The sequence below is a fragment of the Centruroides sculpturatus genome, unplaced genomic scaffold (genome assembly GCF_000671375.1).
Source record: "Centruroides sculpturatus isolate CEXI.00-Female unplaced genomic scaffold, Cexi_2.0 scaffold435, whole genome shotgun sequence".
NCBI lineage: Eukaryota > Metazoa > Arthropoda > Arachnida > Scorpiones > Buthidae > Centruroides > Centruroides sculpturatus.
Window position 1 is genome coordinate 193730 of NW_019384953.1, and position 22126 is coordinate 215855.

Genomic DNA, 22126 nt, shown 5'->3' on the forward strand with positions numbered 1-22126 from the left:
TTTGTTCGAATTAAATTCGAACATAAAATTCGAATATTGGTTCGATTATAGAACGATTGTAAACGTTCCAGAAACGTTGAAAATAGTTCGTTTGACTAAACGTAAAAATTCTCTAATTAGTCTGGAAACGGGGGACGTAATTCTTGCATTCTGTGAAAACGGGTAAGATTAGCTATAATGTAATTATCTTAATCTCCACTATCGTTACTTTTTGCCCAGCGAAGCGGGTCCTTGCAGCTAGTATATTATATAAGCACTGTTCTAAATTATAGTATTAAATTATATATAATTTAATACTATAATTTATATTCTAACTTTCTTTTAAATACATAAGTGAAAAACATGGCTTTAAATTTTTTTTCAATGAATTATAAAAGATTTTAAAATCAAACTTACAACAGGTACGTTCGGAAATACTAACATATGATTATATCAGTAGCAGGGAATAACGTCATTGTTAATAGTAGATATAGGCCTATATATATGTAAGGATGATTTTGCAAAGGTTATTTGGGTATGTAATCTACACGTTGGGAGGAGTTTGACTTAAAATTACACCCCTCATTTAGCTTGGTTATTAAGTAACTGTGCTTCCAGAGAGTTCATATTGTTAATCACCTGTGATTACTGGAGAGTTAATGGTAATGTTTTTGAATGTCATCCAATAACAGATCTTGTTAGAATTTCCGAATATCCTCTAAAATAATCTAATATAACAATTACAGAATTCTTGACGACAATGGAGATAAAAAATTCAATATTTGCGGAAGACAAAGAAGAATTTCCTTGGGATGAAAATGCTCTGAAAAGCTTTAAAAAAATTATTAGTAAGTAATATATTTTTATTATAATTAAAAAGAATAAATGTCATAAATTATTGATAAATATTTATATTAACTAATTTTTAAATGTGTTATCTAAAAATTAGATGTTTTGGTTTGTGGGTAAATTGGTCATCCAGTAAAACACTAAAGACGTCAACATTTATAGGAATTAACTTATATATATATATATTATATTTTGTCAAGAAGCTTAATGTTGAAGATATGGATGAGTTTTATAAAATTATAAATAGGGCCTACTAGTAACAAGTAAAATTGTCATTAAGTCCGAACCAACTGGAGATACACAAGGAGACTCGTTTATCTGCACACCTCTTGATCTATAACAGCATCAATCCCCCTAATAAACCAACCCTCCTATAGAATTTCAGAAATTTTCAACAAAAATCACAAGAGTTATTAAGCTTTTAAACAGGGTAAAATCTTGCTCCCTATATACACACACCTTAATATGCAAACCCTTACTTTTTATTTCAAAAGACAATAAACATAAATATTATATTTATTAATTCTATCAACAATTTTATTAATATTAATTTATTACGTTAATAAGTAACAAATTAACAATTTTTTACACGGTAATAACTTGGCAGGGTACTTTAATATATAAAATTATATAGTCGTAGTTTTTCTCTATAAGCAAATTATATGTAAATTTAATATAGTCGTTTCTATGGAACAATGCTAAAACATTATTTATAAAAAGTGTATATATTTAGGCCTATATATAAATAATTACTGTAAAAAGTCGAGGAAAAATAAAACAATAGGATAGAAGACATTGTTTATAAGCAACAACAATACAATTGTATTTTCTCCAATATTATAATAGTAGGAGAGACTGGGAGAATTACGGATGTAAGAATTTAAATATTTTTACATCAATCTATGTTCAAATCTGTTGCATATAGTATGATATAAGGCATTAAAATTGTAACTTTATTTCCTTAAAAAAATTTTAAAAAATTGTCTCCTATACCCCTTTTACGCAGGACAATACAGACAATACTTTAGACAACAACGAGATATCTTGAGAGTGGCCGACATTTGGTAAAAAAAAGGAAATAAAAAATGAAATATAATAGATGAGTCTTATTTATAACATGGTCTTTACTTCCTGATAATGACAACCTAAAATTGTAGTGTTATAAGAAAGACAGCAGAAAATGCAACTTTAACATTTTAGAAATATAATTTTAAAGGAGAAAATCGTTAATATCTGTTTATTTAATGTAGAAGATCAAGGAATAAATTGTTGTATGGACGACATCTTTCTTCTGGGATTTCTTCGCGCAAGAAAATATGAAATGGGAAGATCTCTGCAGTTGCTGAAGAATTACTACGAAATTAGACTACAATATCCTCAATATTTTAAAGATCGTCTTCCTTCCAAGGTGGAGCATGTTTTATCGTTGAATACTATGCAATTTTTGCCTAAACCCGATCAGAAAGGAAGATATGTTTTCATTTTTGAATATGGTAAACTTTATTGTTATTACTGGACCATCATAAATATATTTGTTAGTGTATAATAACCTTATTTTTAAATTAATTTGTTATTCGTTTCACTCGAAAGTAATATATTTAAACATTTTTACTCTTTTATGTTATAATAAATAATGTTATCATTAAATGTACGTTAACGTAATTTAGTTTAATTATAAATATTCTGTTATATACGTGTCCAAAACTTAAAGACTGATGTAAGAATCGCAGGGGGTACTAATCCGCTAGGAAGTTAGTATCATTTAATCGGCGCTAGTTCGTGAAACTAGTTCTCTCGGTTTCGGATCTTGTGATCCGATCCTATGTCAAGATTTTTGACCGGGAGGGCTTTTGTACTAGATCCAAATTGTAGGATATGAATCTTTTCGTCAGGATGCTGACACCAGTTAATCTATTTCATCGGTCGCGGATTAACACGCGAGTAGGGATCTGATTCTGACAACATACAAGAGACATATTTTAATATAATAACTATAAACAATTTAATAAAGTAATAAGGTAAATAAAATACAAATCAAGCTTAATACGAATTAAAATTAACGAATGGTTAAATATATATACTTCGAGCTAGAGAACGGATATTCTTAACCTATACAGTGTCGAGAGAGAGAGAGCACACAATTCTTTAAATAACATACAACTTGTTAAAGGAGCTTTGACGTCTTCTTATCGGCGAAGGTCCTTCATTTATGAAGTTCTCATTCTCCTATTCATGGAGAAGGTATTGTTATTTCCAACATCTAATATATCTCGTATGTTCTATATGAGTATTAACTCGGTAGCATTCGCCTATGGCCGTTGGTCTTATGGAGCCTGCATGGACTTCGTCTGTCTCATTTGGGATCTGTTGACGAACTCCTAAGGGCTTTGAAAATGAGTGGAGTCCTGTCACTTTCAGATCTACCAACGAACTCCTCGAACTCTCCTAAACTTCGCCTATATCTTCGGATTTACAACCAATCATCATACTAGAATTCTTCCATGTGAACGGATGGGAAGGGGGAAGAAGTGAGGGGTCGTCACTTTCCATCGTAGCGAGATTTAAAACAGATAAGGGAAGAACAGAGGATGCTCATACTTCCGTCAAAGGAAGTGACTCTCCTATCTGTTTTCCCACGCTAGAAAAATGTTATTTTCCCATCATAATAAAAGAATATTTAATTTTAAATTATTATTTTAGACCCGGGGGCTATTCGGATCTCACACTGACGACATTTGCACGTGTATGAAATAGAAATGCAGATGAATGTAGGCAAGAACTGTATCATGTGGTGTTTAACACAAGGTAATACACAACGCCTTGTACGATTTTAAAAATCTAGGAATTAAAAGTAGGTCTTACACACAGCAGTTGGGAATAGGTTCTTGCCAATACCCATACAGAGAGATCTGTCAGCACAAATACATCCATTACATCCGAACTAAAGCCAAGACACTTTTCCTAGCTTGTGTTTGTCTTTAAATTATGGTCACATGGGTAATTTAATCTATCAAATTTTACAGGAACGAACTTAAGAATTTAACTATATTAATTGTTTTTCTCATCCTTATTATAAATACCTAAAATTTCTCCTCTGTTACAGCTAATTGGGATACTTCTATTGCAAATTCGTATGATGTGTTTCGTTGTTGTATGCTTTACTTTGATCTTCAATTAAACTTACATCGAACACAAGAGAACAAAATCGTAGGTATAGCAAATGGGGAGGGAATATCATTATCACATTTCCTTCAAGCCACACCAAGTTTTATGAATTCAGTGGCGAAAGTTATGCTTGTGAGTAAACTAAAATTTTATATCTAATTTTTACGTATATAACGGCTTTATTTCCAGAAATTTTCTTAACACTTTTATTGTAATAGTAGTCACAGTTACTATTTTAAATTCCTCTTTATTTCTTTTGCTCACACACGTTTGATTTTTAAACATAATTATACTTGTAATGGTGAATGAAATGTTTCTTTATAAGCGTTACTGTCTCTGTAATAGGAATAAGAAAAGAACTAAAACTGTACTGTACTGTACATTTTACATATTTTCTATTAAAGTTTCTTTGTTAAATAGATAAACATATTCAGTAACTGCTTATATTACTATGATATCAATATGTATTAATTGTACAGTGCATTGTCGCAATTTTCCAGTAAAGTGTAGAATCAAACAGTAGGATTTCACGCACTGTACAACATGAAATCCTACTATTTGAGCATAGACAATGAAGTGAAAAATCAAAGTTTTTACATTTATTTTATTATAAAAAACGCAGAAACCTATACCACACTACTTTCAACGTAAATTTACATTGTAGCTACACACTACTGCTTTCAACAATATTATTTTAATAGTTTTGAAAGCTAATTTTTGTAATAATGTTATGGAAAGCACTTTACATCTTTGCTAATGGTTATATAAATCTGCAATCCTTCAAGTTTTCTTGTATTTTACATAACAGGTATATTAACTTGAATTTAAGTATGAAAGTCATTAACACTAGGCTAAGTTTACGTGATAAAACCTAGAACATATGGGCGTTAATTTCTATGCTTAGGGGATTAACCATCTCATAGTTCATTGTAATTACGAGTGGCATTGTACGATGATAATTTTTAGTTATAGAAATCTTTTCTAATTTATTAATACAACTGAATAATAAATATACAACTGAAAAATCATTATTTCTTAATATCTTTATTTGTATTTTCTTTATTAGAAAGATGCATATCAGGCTCGATTTAGTGAAATTCATTACGTAAACTTGAATATCGTCATTAAGGCCATTCTAAGCATTTTTATTCCACTTTTACCAAGTAAACTGAGAGACAGAGTAAGTATTTCTAATTATTTATTAATACAAATCAAATTTAATATTTATTTTTGTTAATGCTTTTCCTTTTTTTTTACATAAATAAAGACACGTAAAATTTGTTAATAAAAGACATAAAATTCCTAGATATATCAGACTTTTTTTGTGTAAATACTTTAAAAATTTGGCATTTATTTTTGCATGCAAATTATTTGATATATTATATATATATATGGATAATACCTTTGATTTATGCTTATTATTAAATTCGTGAACATTTATAATAGAAATAATTTCGATAATCTTTCTTAACAATTTTACTTTAATAAAACAAATACAGTAGAAACTCGATATATCGTGCTTTTTTCTTGTTCCACGAATATTAAAGCGTTTCAGTCAATAAATTTTAAATTACCAATTGCCATTGAATTTCTTTTTGTAACAAAATACGGTATTTTATTCTATCATTTTCATTGAAATTACCACTGCAGGTGAAGCAATAAATTCGTCAAAATGTATAAACAAGCAAAACAGATTGACAGATCAATTATCATTTATCTTTTCTTTTGATATTAAAAGTTGTTTATTTATTAATTTTAAGTACCGTCTTATCATTTGTAAGCTTCTGTAAATTCGAAATTTCACATCTTTATGTGAATTGATGCAATATGGTCGCTTTACATCAAGGTATAAATTCTCGAATTCACCGCGTAATGTTTAATTAAAAGATTTCTTTATTTCTGAACGAAAAGTTCTAAAATTTTTATACAGGTGTAATTTTATTTTGTTTTTTTTAAGAAATTTTTAAAAAGAATTTTTCTTTGTCTCCTGACAAGCGCGATGTAACGAGGGGGTAATGTACTGTACTTTTTAAACACTTATGTCAAAAGTGAAGTGTTTGTGATAATTCATTCACTATAGAACATCCAATTTGTGAATAATATAAATGACACTCAGCACAACAAAATATATCACTAAACACGTTTTTGGCTGCTAAGATTCGTTTAATATTGGCTAAAGACTACTTCAGATGGAAATCAGTTATACAAGACCAAACAAAGAAGACAAAGGAAAGCATTAGAAACAAAAATATAAAACAAACACGAAAATAATTGATAGAGAATGACTTGGTCTTAAGAAGAGCAGACAAAAGCAAGCATTTGGTTATTACGAAAAGACAAGCATACAATAAAGGTTTGAAGGATTATACTAAAGGAACAAAATGCGAACAGATTGTTAAAAAAAATTATTGAATACATCGATAGAAGAGTTTAAAAACTGGAAAAAATTAAGCTAGACAACGTATTAACTTTCCTTAAAAATGTCGGAACAGGAGACCAGGGATGCCAGGATTATTATTAAAATACATAAGTTCGGTAAAGAAATAAGACCGATTGTGAAAAAATGTAGAGGTACGACATATATTCTTGAAAAACGATTTCACAAATACATTACCACCAATCTTGAGAAAAGTATATTGGTTGCACAGGACCGAAAAAAAGTAATAAAAGAATACAAGACCTCTTGTTAATGGATGAAGAAATAGGGAGAGTTATGGGGACTTTGAGAATTTGTATTCTTCAATAAAAGTTGAATCATGTTTCGCAGCATTAATATAATTTATATTTCTAAAGATCCCAGAATTCATTAATTACTCAATTGACATGACGGTGTACGAAATATTGGTATGCTATGAATTAGTTTTTAATTTTAATAATCAAATATACAGTCAAAAAAGTTGTCTGTATAGGGAGTCCCGTATCAAAATTTTTATGTGAATTAGTGTTACGGAAACTGGAAAAAAGNTTTGTTCGAATTAAATTCGAACATAAAATTCGAATATTGGTTCGATTATAGAACGATTGTAAACGTTCCAGAAACGTTGAAAATAGTTCGTTTGACTAAACGTAAAAATTCTCTAATTAGTCTGGAAACGGGGGACGTAATTCTTGCATTCTGTGAAAACGGGTAAGATTAGCTATAATGTAATTATCTTAATCTCCACTATCGTTACTTTTTGCCCAGCGAAGCGGGTCCTTGCAGCTAGTATATTATATAAGCACTGTTCTAAATTATAGTATTAAATTATATATAATTTAATACTATAATTTATATTCTAACTTTCTTTTAAATACATAAGTGAAAAACATGGCTTTAAATTTTTTTTCAATGAATTATAAAAGATTTTAAAATCAAACTTACAACAGGTACGTTCGGAAATACTAACATATGATTATATCAGTAGCAGGGAATAACGTCATTGTTAATAGTAGATATAGGCCTATATATATGTAAGGATGATTTTGCAAAGGTTATTTGGGTATGTAATCTACACGTTGGGAGGAGTTTGACTTAAAATTACACCCCTCATTTAGCTTGGTTATTAAGTAACTGTGCTTCCAGAGAGTTCATATTGTTAATCACCTGTGATTACTGGAGAGTTAATGGTAATGTTTTTGAATGTCATCCAATAACAGATCTTGTTAGAATTTCCGAATATCCTCTAAAATAATCTAATATAACAATTACAGAATTCTTGACGACAATGGAGATAAAAAATTCAATATTTGCGGAAGACAAAGAAGAATTTCCTTGGGATGAAAATGCTCTGAAAAGCTTTAAAAAAATTATTAGTAAGTAATATATTTTTATTATAATTAAAAAGAATAAATGTCATAAATTATTGATAAATATTTATATTAACTAATTTTTAAATGTGTTATCTAAAAATTAGATGTTTTGGTTTGTGGGTAAATTGGTCATCCAGTAAAACACTAAAGACGTCAACATTTATAGGAATTAACTTATATATATATATATTATATTTTGTCAAGAAGCTTAATGTTGAAGATATGGATGAGTTTTATAAAATTATAAATAGGGCCTACTAGTAACAAGTAAAATTGTCATTAAGTCCGAACCAACTGGAGATACACAAGGAGACTCGTTTATCTGCACACCTCTTGATCTATAACAGCATCAATCCCCCTAATAAACCAACCCTCCTATAGAATTTCAGAAATTTTCAACAAAAATCACAAGAGTTATTAAGCTTTTAAACAGGGTAAAATCTTGCTCCCTATATACACACACCTTAATATGCAAACCCTTACTTTTTATTTCAAAAGACAATAAACATAAATATTATATTTATTAATTCTATCAACAATTTTATTAATATTAATTTATTACGTTAATAAGTAACAAATTAACAATTTTTTACACGGTAATAACTTGGCAGGGTACTTTAATATATAAAATTATATAGTCGTAGTTTTTCTCTATAAGCAAATTATATGTAAATTTAATATAGTCGTTTCTATGGAACAATGCTAAAACATTATTTATAAAAAGTGTATATATTTAGGCCTATATATAAATAATTACTGTAAAAAGTCGAGGAAAAATAAAACAATAGGATAGAAGACATTGTTTATAAGCAACAACAATACAATTGTATTTTCTCCAATATTATAATAGTAGGAGAGACTGGGAGAATTACGGATGTAAGAATTTAAATATTTTTACATCAATCTATGTTCAAATCTGTTGCATATAGTATGATATAAGGCATTAAAATTGTAACTTTATTTCCTTAAAAAAATTTTAAAAAATTGTCTCCTATACCCCTTTTACGCAGGACAATACAGACAATACTTTGGACAACAACGAGATATCTTGAGAGTGGCCGACATTTGGTAAAAAAAAGGAAATAAAAAATGAAATATAATAGATGAGTCTTATTTATAACATGGTCTTTACTTCCTGATAATGACAACCTAAAATTGTAGTGTTATAAGAAAGACAGCAGAAAATGCAACTTTAACATTTTAGAAATATAATTTTAAAGGAGAAAATCGTTAATATCTGTTTATTTAATGTAGAAGATCAAGGAATAAATTGTTGTATGGACGACATCTTTCTTCTGGGATTTCTTCGCGCAAGAAAATATGAAATGGGAAGATCTCTGCAGTTGCTGAAGAATTACTACGAAATTAGACTACAATATCCTCAATATTTTAAAGATCGTCTTCCTTCCAAGGTGGAGCATGTTTTATCGTTGAATACTATGCAATTTTTGCCTAAACCCGATCAGAAAGGAAGATATGTTTTCATTTTTGAATATGGTAAACTTTATTGTTATTACTGGACCATCATAAATATATTTGTTAGTGTATAATAATCTCATTGTACAATTAATTTGATATTCGTTTCACTCGAAACATTTTTACTCTTTACGTTATAATAAATAATGTTATCATTAAATGTACGTTAACGTAATTTAGTTTAATTATAAATATTCTGTTATATACGTGTCCAAAACTTAAAGACTGATGTAAGAATCGCAGGGGGTACTAATCCGCTAGGAAGTTAGTATCATTTAATCGGCGCTAGTTCGTGAAACTAGTTCTCTCGGTTTCGGATCTTGTGATCCGATCCTATGTCAAGATTTTTGACCGGGAGGGCTTTTGTACTAGATCCAAATTGTAGGATATGAATCTTTTCGTCAGGATGCTGACACCAGTTAATCTATTTCATCGGTCGCGGATTAACACGCGAGTAGGGATCTGATTCTGACAACATACAAGAGACATATTTTAATATAATAACTATAAACAATTTAATAAAGTAATAAGGTAAATAAAATACAAATCAAGCTTAATACGAATTAAAATTAACGAATGGTTAAATATATATACTTCGAGCTAGAGAACGGATATTCTTAACCTATACAGTGTCGAGAGAGAGAGAGCACACAATTCTTTAAATAACATACAACTTGTTAAAGGAGCTTTGACGTCTTCTTATCGGCGAAGGTCCTTCATTTATGAAGTTCTCATTCTCCTATTCATGGAGAAGGTATTGTTATTTCCAACATCTAATATATCTCGTATGTTCTATATGAGTATTAACTCGGTAGCATTCGCCTATGGCCGTTGGTCTTATGGAGCCTGCATGGACTTCGTCTGTCTCATTTGGGATCTGTTGACGAACTCCTAAGGGCTTTGAAAATGAGTGGAGTCCTGTCACTTTCAGATCTACCAACGAACTCCTCGAACTCTCCTAAACTTCGCCTATATCTTCGGATTTACAACCAATCATCATACTAGAATTCTTCCATGTGAACGGATGGGAAGGGGGAAGAAGTGAGGGGTCGTCACTTTCCATCGTAGCGAGATTTAAAACAGATAAGGGAAGAACAGAGGATGCTCATACTTCCGTCAAAGGAAGTGACTCTCCTATCTGTTTTCCCACGCTAGAAAAATGTTATTTTCCCATCATAATAAAAGAATATTTAATTTTAAATTATTATTTTAGACCCGGGGGCTATTCGGATCTCAAACTGACGACATTTGCACGTGTATGAAATAGAAATGCAGATGAATGTAGGCAAGAACTGTATCATGTGGTGTTTAACACAAGGTAATACACAACGCCTTGTACGATTTTAAAAATCTAGGAATTAAAAGTAGGTCTTACACACAGCAGTTGGGAATAGGTTCTTGCCAATACCCATACAGAGAGATCTGTCAGCACAAATACATCCATTACATCCGAACTAAAGCCAAGACACTTTTCCTAGCTTGTGTTTGTCTTTAAATTATGGTCACATGGGTAATTTAATCTATCAAATTTTACAGGAACGAACTTAAGAATTTAACTATATTAATTGTTTTTCTCATCCTTATTATAAATACCTAAAATTTCTCCTCTGTTACAGCTAATTGGGATACTTCTATTGCAAATTCGTATGATGTGTTTCGTTGTTGTATGCTTTACTTTGATCTTCAATTAAACTTACATCGAACACAAGAGAACAAAATCGNTTAATTGTTTTTCTCATCCTTATTATAAATACCTAAAATTTCTCCTCTGTTACAGCTAATTGGGATACTTCTATTGCAAATTCGTATGATGTGTTTCGTTGTTGTATGCTTTACTTTGATCTTCAATTAAACTTACATCGAACACAAGAGAACAAAATCGTAGGTATAGCAAATGGGGAGGGAATATCATTATCACATTTCCTTCAAGCCACACCAAGTTTTATGAATTCAGTGACGAAAGTTAGGCTTGTGAGTAAACTAAAATTTTATATCTAATTTTTACGTATATAACGGCTTTATTTCCAGAAATTTTCTTAACAGCTTTATTTCAATAATAGTCACAGTTACTATTTTAAATTCCTCTTTATTTCTTTTGCTCACACACGTTTGATTTTTAAACATAATTATACTTGTAATGGTGAATGAAATGTTTCTTTATAAGCGTTACTGTCTCTGTAATAGGAATAAGAAAAGAACTAAAACTGTACTGTACTGTACATTTTACATATTTTCTATTAAAGTTTCTTTGTTAAATAGATAAACATATTCAGTAACTGCTTATATTACTATGATATCAATATGTATTAATTGTACAGTGCATTGTCGCAATTTTCCAGTAAAGTGTAGAATCAAACAGTAGGATTTCACGCACTGTACAACATGAAATCCTACTATTTGAGCATAGACAATGAAGTGAAAAATCAAAGTTTTTACATTTATTTTATTATAAAAAACGCAGAAACCTATACCACACTACTTTCAACGTAAATTTACATTGTAGCTACACACTACTGCTTTCAACAATATTATTTTAATAGTTTTGAAAGCTAATTTTTGTAATAATGTTATGGAAAGCACTTTACATCTTTGCTAATGGTTATATAAATCTGCAATCCTTCAAGTTTTCTTGTATTTTACATAACAGGTATATTAACTTGAATTTAAGTATGAAAGTCATTAACACTAGGCTAAGTTTACGTGATAAAACCTAGAACATATGGGCGTTAATTTCTATGCTTAGGGGATTAACCATCTCATAGTTCATTGTAATTACGAGTGGCATTGTACGATGATAATTTTTAGTTATAGAAATCTTTTCTAATTTACTAATACAACTCAATAATAAATATACAACTGAGAAATCATTATTTCTTAATATCTTTATTTGTATTTTCTTTATTAGAAAGATGCATATCAGGCTCGATTTAGTGAAATTCATTTCGTCAACTTGAATATCATCATTAAGGCATTTTTAAGCATTTTTATTCCACTTCTACCAAATAAACTGAGAGACAGAGTAAGTAACTATAATTAATTATTAATTCACATCAAATTCTTGTATTTAAATTTTTATTACTGTTGTGGAGAAGAGAAAACACATATAGCTTATGAGTTTATCCAAATTGTGAAAGCCAAACCAAGAAATTCATTACAAATTAAAACATTTAACGAATTTCTTTTTATTTTGTTTTCTTAATCTCTTTTTTATAAAAATAATTTAAAATACTTTTTATTCATTCCAATAAAGATTGATAATAGGCTAATAATTTATTCATATGTTACAGTTGCATCTTCATTCTGATATGTCAACACTACACGAATTTGTCAGTCCCGATTGTCTGCCCTTAGAATATGGAGGAAATTTGTCAAGTTTCGATCCTACTGAAGCCAATAATATGATTAAAGCTAACGAAGAATTCTTTAGAAAGAACGAAGAATACGTGAAATTGTACGAAGAACAAAAAAATAAAAATTTCAGCGAAGGAACGTTTCGCTACGTTAAAGAAGACTTTCAAGATGAAAAAGTGAAGAAAATTATAGAAAAAACAGAAGAAAGATTTAAAACTTATTCACATGATCCAGAAGCATTTTTGGCTGCTATGAAGCAAGATTCTGAATTAGAAATTACACATTTCTAAATGTTATAGAGTTATGTTCTTCTGATGTATGTTACGATTTATATGTACACAGTACATATATTTGTATAATATAGTACATATATTTGATTTAAATAATCTCAAATAATAAATTTTGGTATGAAATGTTCATTTCAATGTCTTTTATGAAAACAAACCAATATTCATAAATTCGTAAATTACAATTATTGGGCTGTAATTTTTAAATTGCATACTTATATATTTTAATTGTCCTTCGCCAGGCAAAATGGAGTATGCTGTACAAAATATACATTGAAGATCCATGCTGACACAAAAAAGCAGAAAATCTGTATAAAAAGTAATAAAATATAAAAATAAAAACAACAAAACAGTAAAAAAAGCGAAATAATAAAGAAGATCGCGTATTTATAAGACAACGAAGATGATTATCAACAACAACCAAAAACATTATACATATTTGCAGATGGACGTTAGTACAAACACAATTCATTATTCTTAATAAAATTTAAATGCTTTCCTGTGGAATTTAAATAGAACAGGAACTTTCGAATATTTAAATGAAGATGTATAAGAATTTTTAGTATTTTATGATGCATTGCAAATTACCTTTTCGATCCGGAACTTGGATTATAAATCGAATTAAAATATCTAAACTTCATCTATGATATACAAATGTAATTTGAANAAAGTAATAAAATATAAAAATAGAAACAAAAAAAAAGATAATAAACAAGATAACATATTTACAAGACAATGTATATGCCCAGTGACAGACAAATAATCTTTATTAGATCCTGACACTGGTAGGCACAATTGGGAATGCTGTACAAAATATACATTGAAGATCCATGCTGACACAAAAAAGCAGAAAATCTGTATAAAAAGTAATAAAATATAAAAATAAAAACAACAAAACAGTAAAAAAAGCGAAATAATAAAGAAGATCGCGTATTTATAAGACAACGAAGATGATTATCAACAACAACCAAAAACATTATACATATTTGCAGATGGACGTTAGTACAAACACAATTCATTATTCTTAATAAAATTTAAATGCTTTCCTGTGGAATTTAAATAGAACAGGAACTTTCGAATATTTAACTGAAGATGTATAAGAATTTTTAGTATTTTATGATGCATTGCAAATTACCTTTTCGATCCGGAACTTGGATTATAAATCGAATTAAAATATCTAAACTTCATCTATGATATACAAATGTAATTCGAATAATTCGAGGCATTTCCGTAGAAGAAAGTGGTTCCTATTTAGCTGCTGAACACGTGAAGGAAACTGAAAACGCCATGTTACTAGGGGCGAAACCGCAACTAATTCTACGTGGCTTGTAAAATTGAATTCGTTCTCAAAATATGATCGGTCGATTTCTATGAAAAAACCCTGTCGATTTTCATTAATTGAGATCTGAAATTCAATAATGTAATAAAAAGTGGGGATCCATGATTGTTTTCGAGATACACTGTGACAATATCCACACTCGCTGACTCGATTGAGAGCACCTAATAAAGTTTAATAATAAAAAATATAACACTACTCATGCCTAACGAAAAATTGACCCCGAAAAAACGAAAATAACAGAGGAAGAAAACCAATCGCATCACCGTATCGGCCAGTGCAATGATCACCTATACACGACCTTCAGAATATCAAAGTGATGAGTTCCAAGTTTGCTAGCACGAGTGCACGCAATAAAGAAATCAATTGTTTATTTTTTAAAATTCTTTTGTATGCCAATTGTGACATCTCTGAAGCTGTGGCGACGAGTGGTCTTTATAGATGCCCCCAGAAATAATATTATTGGTTCGCTTGGGCTCGATTCAAATACTGTATTCGGACAGCAAACGAACTGTGACTAGTTGTCAGTGTTCCGTGGTTTTATTCACTTGGCCACTGGTAGGAAAAATTTTAAAAAAATCCAGTAATAATGAACAATTTATGCGTGTGCACTTTAATTTCAAAAACAATTCCTATAAGTTTTGCCTCAAGGTTTGTCACATGTGATCACATTTTTTTTGGAGTAGAATAAAAAAGTTAAATTAAATTTTAATTTTAATTAATTTTAATATAAATCAACACTAGTTTCATATTGGACCTCCAAATTAATGTAATTAATTAAATGTTTATACATTCAGTGGCCGTTGTTAACTGGTTAAAAGTTATTATATTAGTGTTTTTTTTTTCTGGAAAAGGAGGTAGTCTTATTCAGAAAAGTCAATCTTTATTGTTTACCTAATATTTCACCTGTGAAATATCATGTAAACAATAAAGATTGATTTTTCTAAGCTGTAACAGAGACAAGAAATTTAATGTATTTATATGAAAGATCATAAATATTAATTGATTGAAATTCTTAATCTATTTCGTATGATATCTGATATAATAAATATTAATGGTGTATTAAGTTTAATTTTAAATTAACTCTCTTATGTTGCCTACTTTTAAAATATGAGAGTTTGTGGTGTATATATAACATATACATTATATACATACGTATATACACATTAAAGATTTTTGCTTTGTACTTACAGAATAGCCAAATATTGTTTTAAAATGTTAATTTCGAGAGCAAACACAGACAAAATTATATTTTTCATTTTTTAGGTANTATAAATTAACTCTCTTATGTTGCGTACTTTTATAACATGAGAGTTTGTAGTATATATATAACATATACATTATACACATACGTATATACAAACTAGAGATTTTTGCTTTGTACTTACGGAATAGGCAAAGATTGTTTTAAAATGTTAATTTCGAAAGCAAACACAGACAAAATTATATTTTTCATTTTTTATGTGTTAAAAGAATTACCTAACTTTCCTTTTATCTACTCGCAATCTTCATTTATTAATCTATATAAGCATTTAGGTCATTTTAAATTTTCAAATGTAGTACAGAATTATAGTTTAAGACGACGAATTATTTATTTTGACATCGTCACAATGTCGAATAGCACGTTATAATCATCTTTTCATTTAAAAAAATCACACGACTTCCGGTCTAGATCGAAAGTTCGTATATAATCGGGATCTCCGGCTCTTAAGCTTGACATATGTTAGTAATGTCTAGCCCCAGTACATGATACTTTTCCTAACAACAGCTGAGTAATGCTGGTTATCAATCAAACTCATTTTACGAGACAAATTTCAATTAAACTCACACGAGTTCCGCACAGACCGGAAGTTTGTTTAAATGACTGTTGCTTGAACAAATTATATTTTATTGAGTATAAGAGAAGTATTAAATATAGAAGAATAATTTAATAATATGCTTATTTATCTCTTTAAAAATGCATAAAATAAATTCGGGTAGATTTTAGTAATATCTTTGTATTGTTTTATGAACAAACTAGCAAAAAATATTGAACAGGAATTCAGGGAAAGGGTTGAGTTATTCACATTATACGTTAGAGTATATTTCCTGCCGTATGGTAGAGAGTAACTGTGCAAAATTTGGTGTAAATCAGTCAAAGGGTTTGGGCAATTAGCGGGAGATTAAATCAGAAACAAGGAGTGAGCGATTTGAGTTTTATTAGTCCCTGTTTTTCCTAGGGTACCAGAGTAAGTTTACGGAATTTGGTTAAAATCTATCAAAGGGTTTGGGAGTTTGTAGATGTCTACGCCTGAAAAGTAACTGAATAACTCTTGCAGTTACATACACAGTTACATATCTTACTGCTAAAATGATCGCCTATTATACTGTTTAATTTGTACTCATATTAATTAATTAAGTTCAAAATAATATTTATAGAATACAAATATAATTAATAATATTCATATAGATTAATGTGAAAAATAATTAATAATTAATAATTCATATAGATTAATGTGAGAAATAATACAATATCAATTATGATATGAAATAATTCAATTTATAAATCTAGTACTTATACTGTTTCCTTCAATATACTATACTGTACTTCCGTAAAGTTTATTATAATTTATTTTGCTAAGAAATAATATTAATAAGAAATAAGACTAATTTAAATACTACTTATTCTTTACTTCACAACTGGCACAACTAGGTGCATAGTTAGACAGTGGGCATCTTTAACATCACTCTTTATTCATTAATATCTTATACACCGATACGCGTTTCTGGCATACGTCCTTCTTCCGTCGGCTTTTTCTTTAATACATTAACCAATACAACAATCTTTTTTTAATTCGGGACCCGAACGTTTGGCCCTCCCCTTATAAAAGATAGTTTAGCACGTTGCTTTTGCTTTCCAGACGTCGAACTGATCTGCCTAGGAAGGGATGCCTTCGGGGAGGTCTTTTTTTTGGGTGACTTGCCCCTATTCAGGTGTTACAGATGTGGAGAAAACCAAAGAAACTCCACGTGGCCACGACCGAACTGCAAGTGTTCTGGGAACGGAATTATAGAAAATTGCTGAAATACAGTTTTCATCATCTATAAAACCTTTCTTGTTAATTTGTTCGTCGTTCTATGCTACATATTACCTGCTTAGAACTGTGATATGAGATACCCCAATATGTTAAAACCACTGAATGCGTAAATATCCCCCCTCAGGCTACATATAAAACAAATTACAAAATAAAAACAAACCACACGAGACAGGAGTTGAGCGATTACTGTATTTCTCTATCCGCTTTTTGTTTACAACACATTCTATAGTTTATTATGAAGTAGTATCAGTTGTCATCAATCTCCCCTCATTACTTAAAAAAATATTTTTATTCCTTTTATGCTTGAGTTAATTATGTTATTATTCTACACGTAATTTATATTTTAGTCTATAAATTAAAAAAAAATGAAACTAGTTATAAATTATATTATCAAGATTATTTGCACTAATGTAAACACTAGTATGATAAATTAAATATATAAGTAAAAAAATATATAAATATTTAATTTATTTCCCACGCTGTGTTTTACTACAAATTCTTTTGGACATAGCTTATTTAACTCTCTCTATAACACAGTAATCTTAAAAAATTTCTAATGTTACAGATCTGTCTTACATATTTCTTGTTCATATTACATTGACTTAAAATAAATCTTGAAATGCAGCAGAGTAGGACATGGAAGATGTATTAAATATAATAATCTAACATTAATGCGCGTATAAAAAACGAAATAAATAGAGCAATTACTGTATACAAATAGATATAGAATATAAGGTATTGTTTACTCACAAATAAAACTTGCTGTAAGTTAAAGGAAATGTGATACTGATATTCCCTCTGCATTTACCATAATTACGATTCTTTTCTCTGGAGTTCGATGTAAATTTAGTTGTAGGTCAAAGAATAGCATCATTGTTCGAAACATATCACATACATTTGCAACAGATGTATCCCACTTACCTGCAACAATAACAGAGATTTCATATTTTAATAAGAAAAATATTATAGAAAAATCAGGTGCGCTCAATCGAGTCAGCGAGTGTGGACATTGTCACAGTGCATCTCGAAAACAATCATGGATCCCCACTTTTTATTACATTATTGAATTTCAGATCTCAATTAATGAAAAACGACAGGGTTTTTTCATAGAAATCGACCGATCATATTTTGAGAACGAATTCAATTCTACAAGCCATGTAGAATTAGTTACGGTTTCGCCCCTAGTAACATGGCGTTTTCCGTTTCCTTCATGTGTTCAGCAACTAAATACGGACCACTTTTCTTCCACGGAAATGCCTCGAATTATTCAAATTACATTTGTATATCATAGATGAAGTTTAGATATTTTAATTCGATTTATAATCCAAGTTCCGGATCGAAAAGGTAATTTGCAATGCATCATAAAATACTAAAAATTCTTCTACATCTTCAGTTAAATATTCGAAAGCTCTTGTTCTATTTAAATTATATTGAAAATAATAAATTATTGTTAAGCTGTCGAATAAATCCTTAACGTTTCTTACATTAAAAACTGCCTACAAAATGAGAAATTATTTATTGTAACATGTCACAATATCGGGCTGTAATTTCAATCATCTTTTAATTAAGGTTGAAAAAGTAATTGAGGTTGCTGCTGAAAACATTATTAGGAAGACCATCGAATGCGGTGATGCAAATAAGCTAAATTTTAATTTGGACAAAACCAAGGGCATTGTGTTATCTGCACCAAGAAAAGCAAATCTCTATAGGCGTGTCCCTTGTGTGAGGTTTCACATTACTTCCATAAATATTGTGAAGCAGCTTACTTTAATGGTGTGGTTATTGCCAGTTATTGCTGTGAAACATCCAATTCTACAGCAATTCTACTACAGTATGTGTAGGTTCTGTTTCAAGAGAAAGAAGTGCTACTCTTCTGAGTGTCTCGTTTGATGCCTCGCACATCAAACATGACTACACTTTAGTGATCTCCCCCGTCTTGAATTTAGAAGTTGTCTTAGCCTGGTCAACGGGCCCTGTGATATAGAGACCTTCACAGACGGGACGAAGATTTCACATGGTACGGCTGGTGCATTTGTCATCATATCCTTTGGCGTGAAGACGCATCATGGTACTGTACTTTCAGCCTTCATCCTGCTCGGTATTCCAGGTGGAAATCTTTGCTGTCCTTATGGCTCTACAGTATCGCAACAATGAGTATAAGGTGAAACTCATCAACATCAGTACAGATAGTGTCGCCACTGTGCAGATCCTACAGGATAAGGACACTACCCACCCTATTGCTAGGAACATCCTTTCTGCCATCTCCCTGTCTTCTTCGACCTTCCATATCAAATGGATCAGGGTCATTAGGGCACTCCGGGCAACGAGAGGGCAGATTTCCTTGCTAGCATTACTACAGAGAATTGGCGTCTTTGTCTACTGTTAGCTTCCCTCCTCCAGTATTCAGCGGTTGCTATAGAACAGCGTGATTGAATGGTGGCAAAATGATTGGAATTCCTCGCCAGAGATTCATATTACTAGGCAACTCCTCTCAAATGTCAGCAATCACCTGAAATGGAAGAGGATCAAACCACATCACCACCTTACTCAATTCCTAAGTGAATACGGACGTTTGAAAGCCTACTTACACAGATTTCACAATAGTAACACGGACTGTTGTCCTGTCTGCGGCTTTCGTGATTGGGTGTACCACTACCTCATTCACTCTCCTATGCTTGAGGACGCCCGTAACCCCGTTTACCAGGTAATTGTTGATAGTGTGGTCGATTGGCCTTGCATGTTGGAACTTTTAGTGTCCGAAAGAAAGAACTTTAATTTTTTTCAATAACTGATCAGACTCTACTTTGCTAGAACTAGTGTCATCTAGGTATATTGTGTTTGTACTAACGTCTATCTGCAAATATGTATAATGTTTTTGGTTGTTGTTGATAAGCATCTTCCTTGTCTTATAAATACGCGATCTTGTTTATTATTTCGCTTTTTTTACTTTTTTGTTGTTGTTATTTTTATATTTTATTACTTTTTATATAGGTTATTTGCATTTTTTATGTCAGCATCGATCTTAAATGTATATTTTGTACAGCATACCCGATTGTGCCTAGCGAAGGATAATGAAAATGTATAGGTGTGCAATTTAAAAATTACAGCCCAATTATTGTAATTTACGAATGTATAACAGTAATTAACAGCTGAATATTGCTTTGTTTTCATAAAAGACATTGAAATGAACATTTCATACCAAAATTTATTATTTGAGATTATTTAAATCAAATACGTATTGTACTGTGTACATATAAATCGTAACATACATCAGAAGAACATAACTCTATAACATTTAGAAATGTGTAATTTCTAATTCAGAATCTTGCTTCATAGCAGCCAAAAATGCTTCTGGATCATGTGAATAAGTTTTAAATCTTTCTTCTGTTTTTTCTATAATTTTCTTCACTTTTTCATCTTGAAAGTCTTCTTTAACGTAGCGAAACGTTCCTTCGCTGAAATTTTTATTTTTTTGTTCTTCGTACAATTTCACGTATTCTTCGTTCTTTCTAAAGAATTCTTCGTTAGCTTTAATCATATTATTGGCTTCAGTAGGATCGAAACTTGGCAAATTTCCTCCATATTCTAAGGGCAGACAATCGGGACTGATAAATTCGTGTAGTGTTGACATATCAGAATGAAGATGCAACTGTAACATATGAATAAATCATTATAATCAATCTTTACTGAAATAAATAAAAAGTATTTTAAATTATTTTTATAAAAAAGAGATTAAGAAAACAGAATAAAAGGAAATTCGTTAAATGTTTTAATTTGTAATGAATTTCTTGGTTTGGCTTTCACAATTCTGATAAACTCATAAACTATATGTGTTTTCTCTTCTCCACAACAGTAATAAAAACTTAAATACAAGAATTTGATGTGAATTAATAATTAATTATAGTTACATACTCTTTCTCTCAGTTTACTTGGTAGAAGTGGAACAAAAATGCTTAAAAATGCCTTAATGATGATATTCAAGTTGACGAAATGAATTTCACTAAATCGAGCCTGATATGCATCTTTCTAATAAAGAAAATACAAATAAAGATATTAAGAGATACTGATTATTTAGTTTTATACTTATTATTAAGTTGTAATAGTAAATTAGAAAAGATTTCTATAATTAGAAGTTACTCGTAATTACAATGAACTATGAGATGGTTAATCCCCTGAGCATAGTCATTAACGCCCATGTTTTAGCTTTCATCACGTAAACTTAGCCTAGTGTTGATGACTTTCATACTTAAATTCAAGTTAATTAATATAACTGTTATGTAAATTACAAGAAAACCTGAAGGATTGCAGATTTACTTAATCTTCAGCAAAGATGTAAAGTGCTTTCCATAACATTATCACAAAAATTAGCTTTTAAAACTATTAAAATAATACAGTAGAGCGTCGTTTATCCGAATTAACTGGGGACTGGGGTGGTTCGGATAACTTATTTTTCGGATAACGAATCATGTACGAAAAAATATATTAATTTATCCCATGTTGAAATTACTCTCCGTTGCGTGTCGCTTCGCGTTGATTTTTCGTCCATGTTAAGCCTAACGAAGACTATTGTATCGTTAAAATTATTTTTTTATTTTATACGAACAAAATAAATTTATTGAAAAATATAAAAACAATAAAAAATTATACTTCAGATGTTAATTTAGTATCAAAAACGTAAAATATTTGAGTAGCCCGAGAAATAGCCGAAGATTGCAGAGCCACAGCACTGGCGAAAATTTAAATTTGCCGACTGGAATGCTTTCGGATAACGGACGTTTCGGATAACCAGCTTTCGGATAAACGACGCTCTACTGTAT

At 30.1% G+C, this 22126-nt stretch overlaps 2 protein-coding genes across 2 annotated transcripts in view; one reads left to right on the forward strand and one right to left on the reverse strand.

Annotated features, from left to right (window-relative positions):
- The first annotated feature begins 129 nt into the window (after positions 1 to 129).
- LOC111632316 (alpha-tocopherol transfer protein-like) lies at positions 130 to 12934 on the forward strand. The gene is made up of 6 exons (XM_023376718.1): positions 130 to 162; positions 726 to 827; positions 2079 to 2321; positions 3932 to 4125; positions 12164 to 12277; positions 12546 to 12934. The coding sequence occupies exons 2-6, from the start codon at positions 740 to 742 to the stop codon at positions 12897 to 12899; spliced, it is 993 nt and encodes a 330-aa protein (XP_023232486.1). The 5' UTR covers positions 130 to 162; positions 726 to 739; the 3' UTR covers positions 12900 to 12934.
- A 7635-nt stretch (positions 12935 to 20569) lies between these two features.
- LOC111632301 (alpha-tocopherol transfer protein-like) overlaps positions 20570 to 22126 on the reverse strand; it is a 17297-nt gene continuing 15740 nt past the window's right edge. The window contains exons 4-5 of the mRNA XM_023376699.1: positions 21222 to 21335; positions 20570 to 20958 (exon numbers count right to left, since the gene is read on the reverse strand). Of these exons, the coding sequence (XP_023232467.1) occupies positions 20605 to 20958; positions 21222 to 21335 (468 nt within the window). The 3' untranslated portion in view covers positions 20570 to 20604. The remainder of the gene's footprint in view (positions 20959 to 21221; positions 21336 to 22126) is intronic.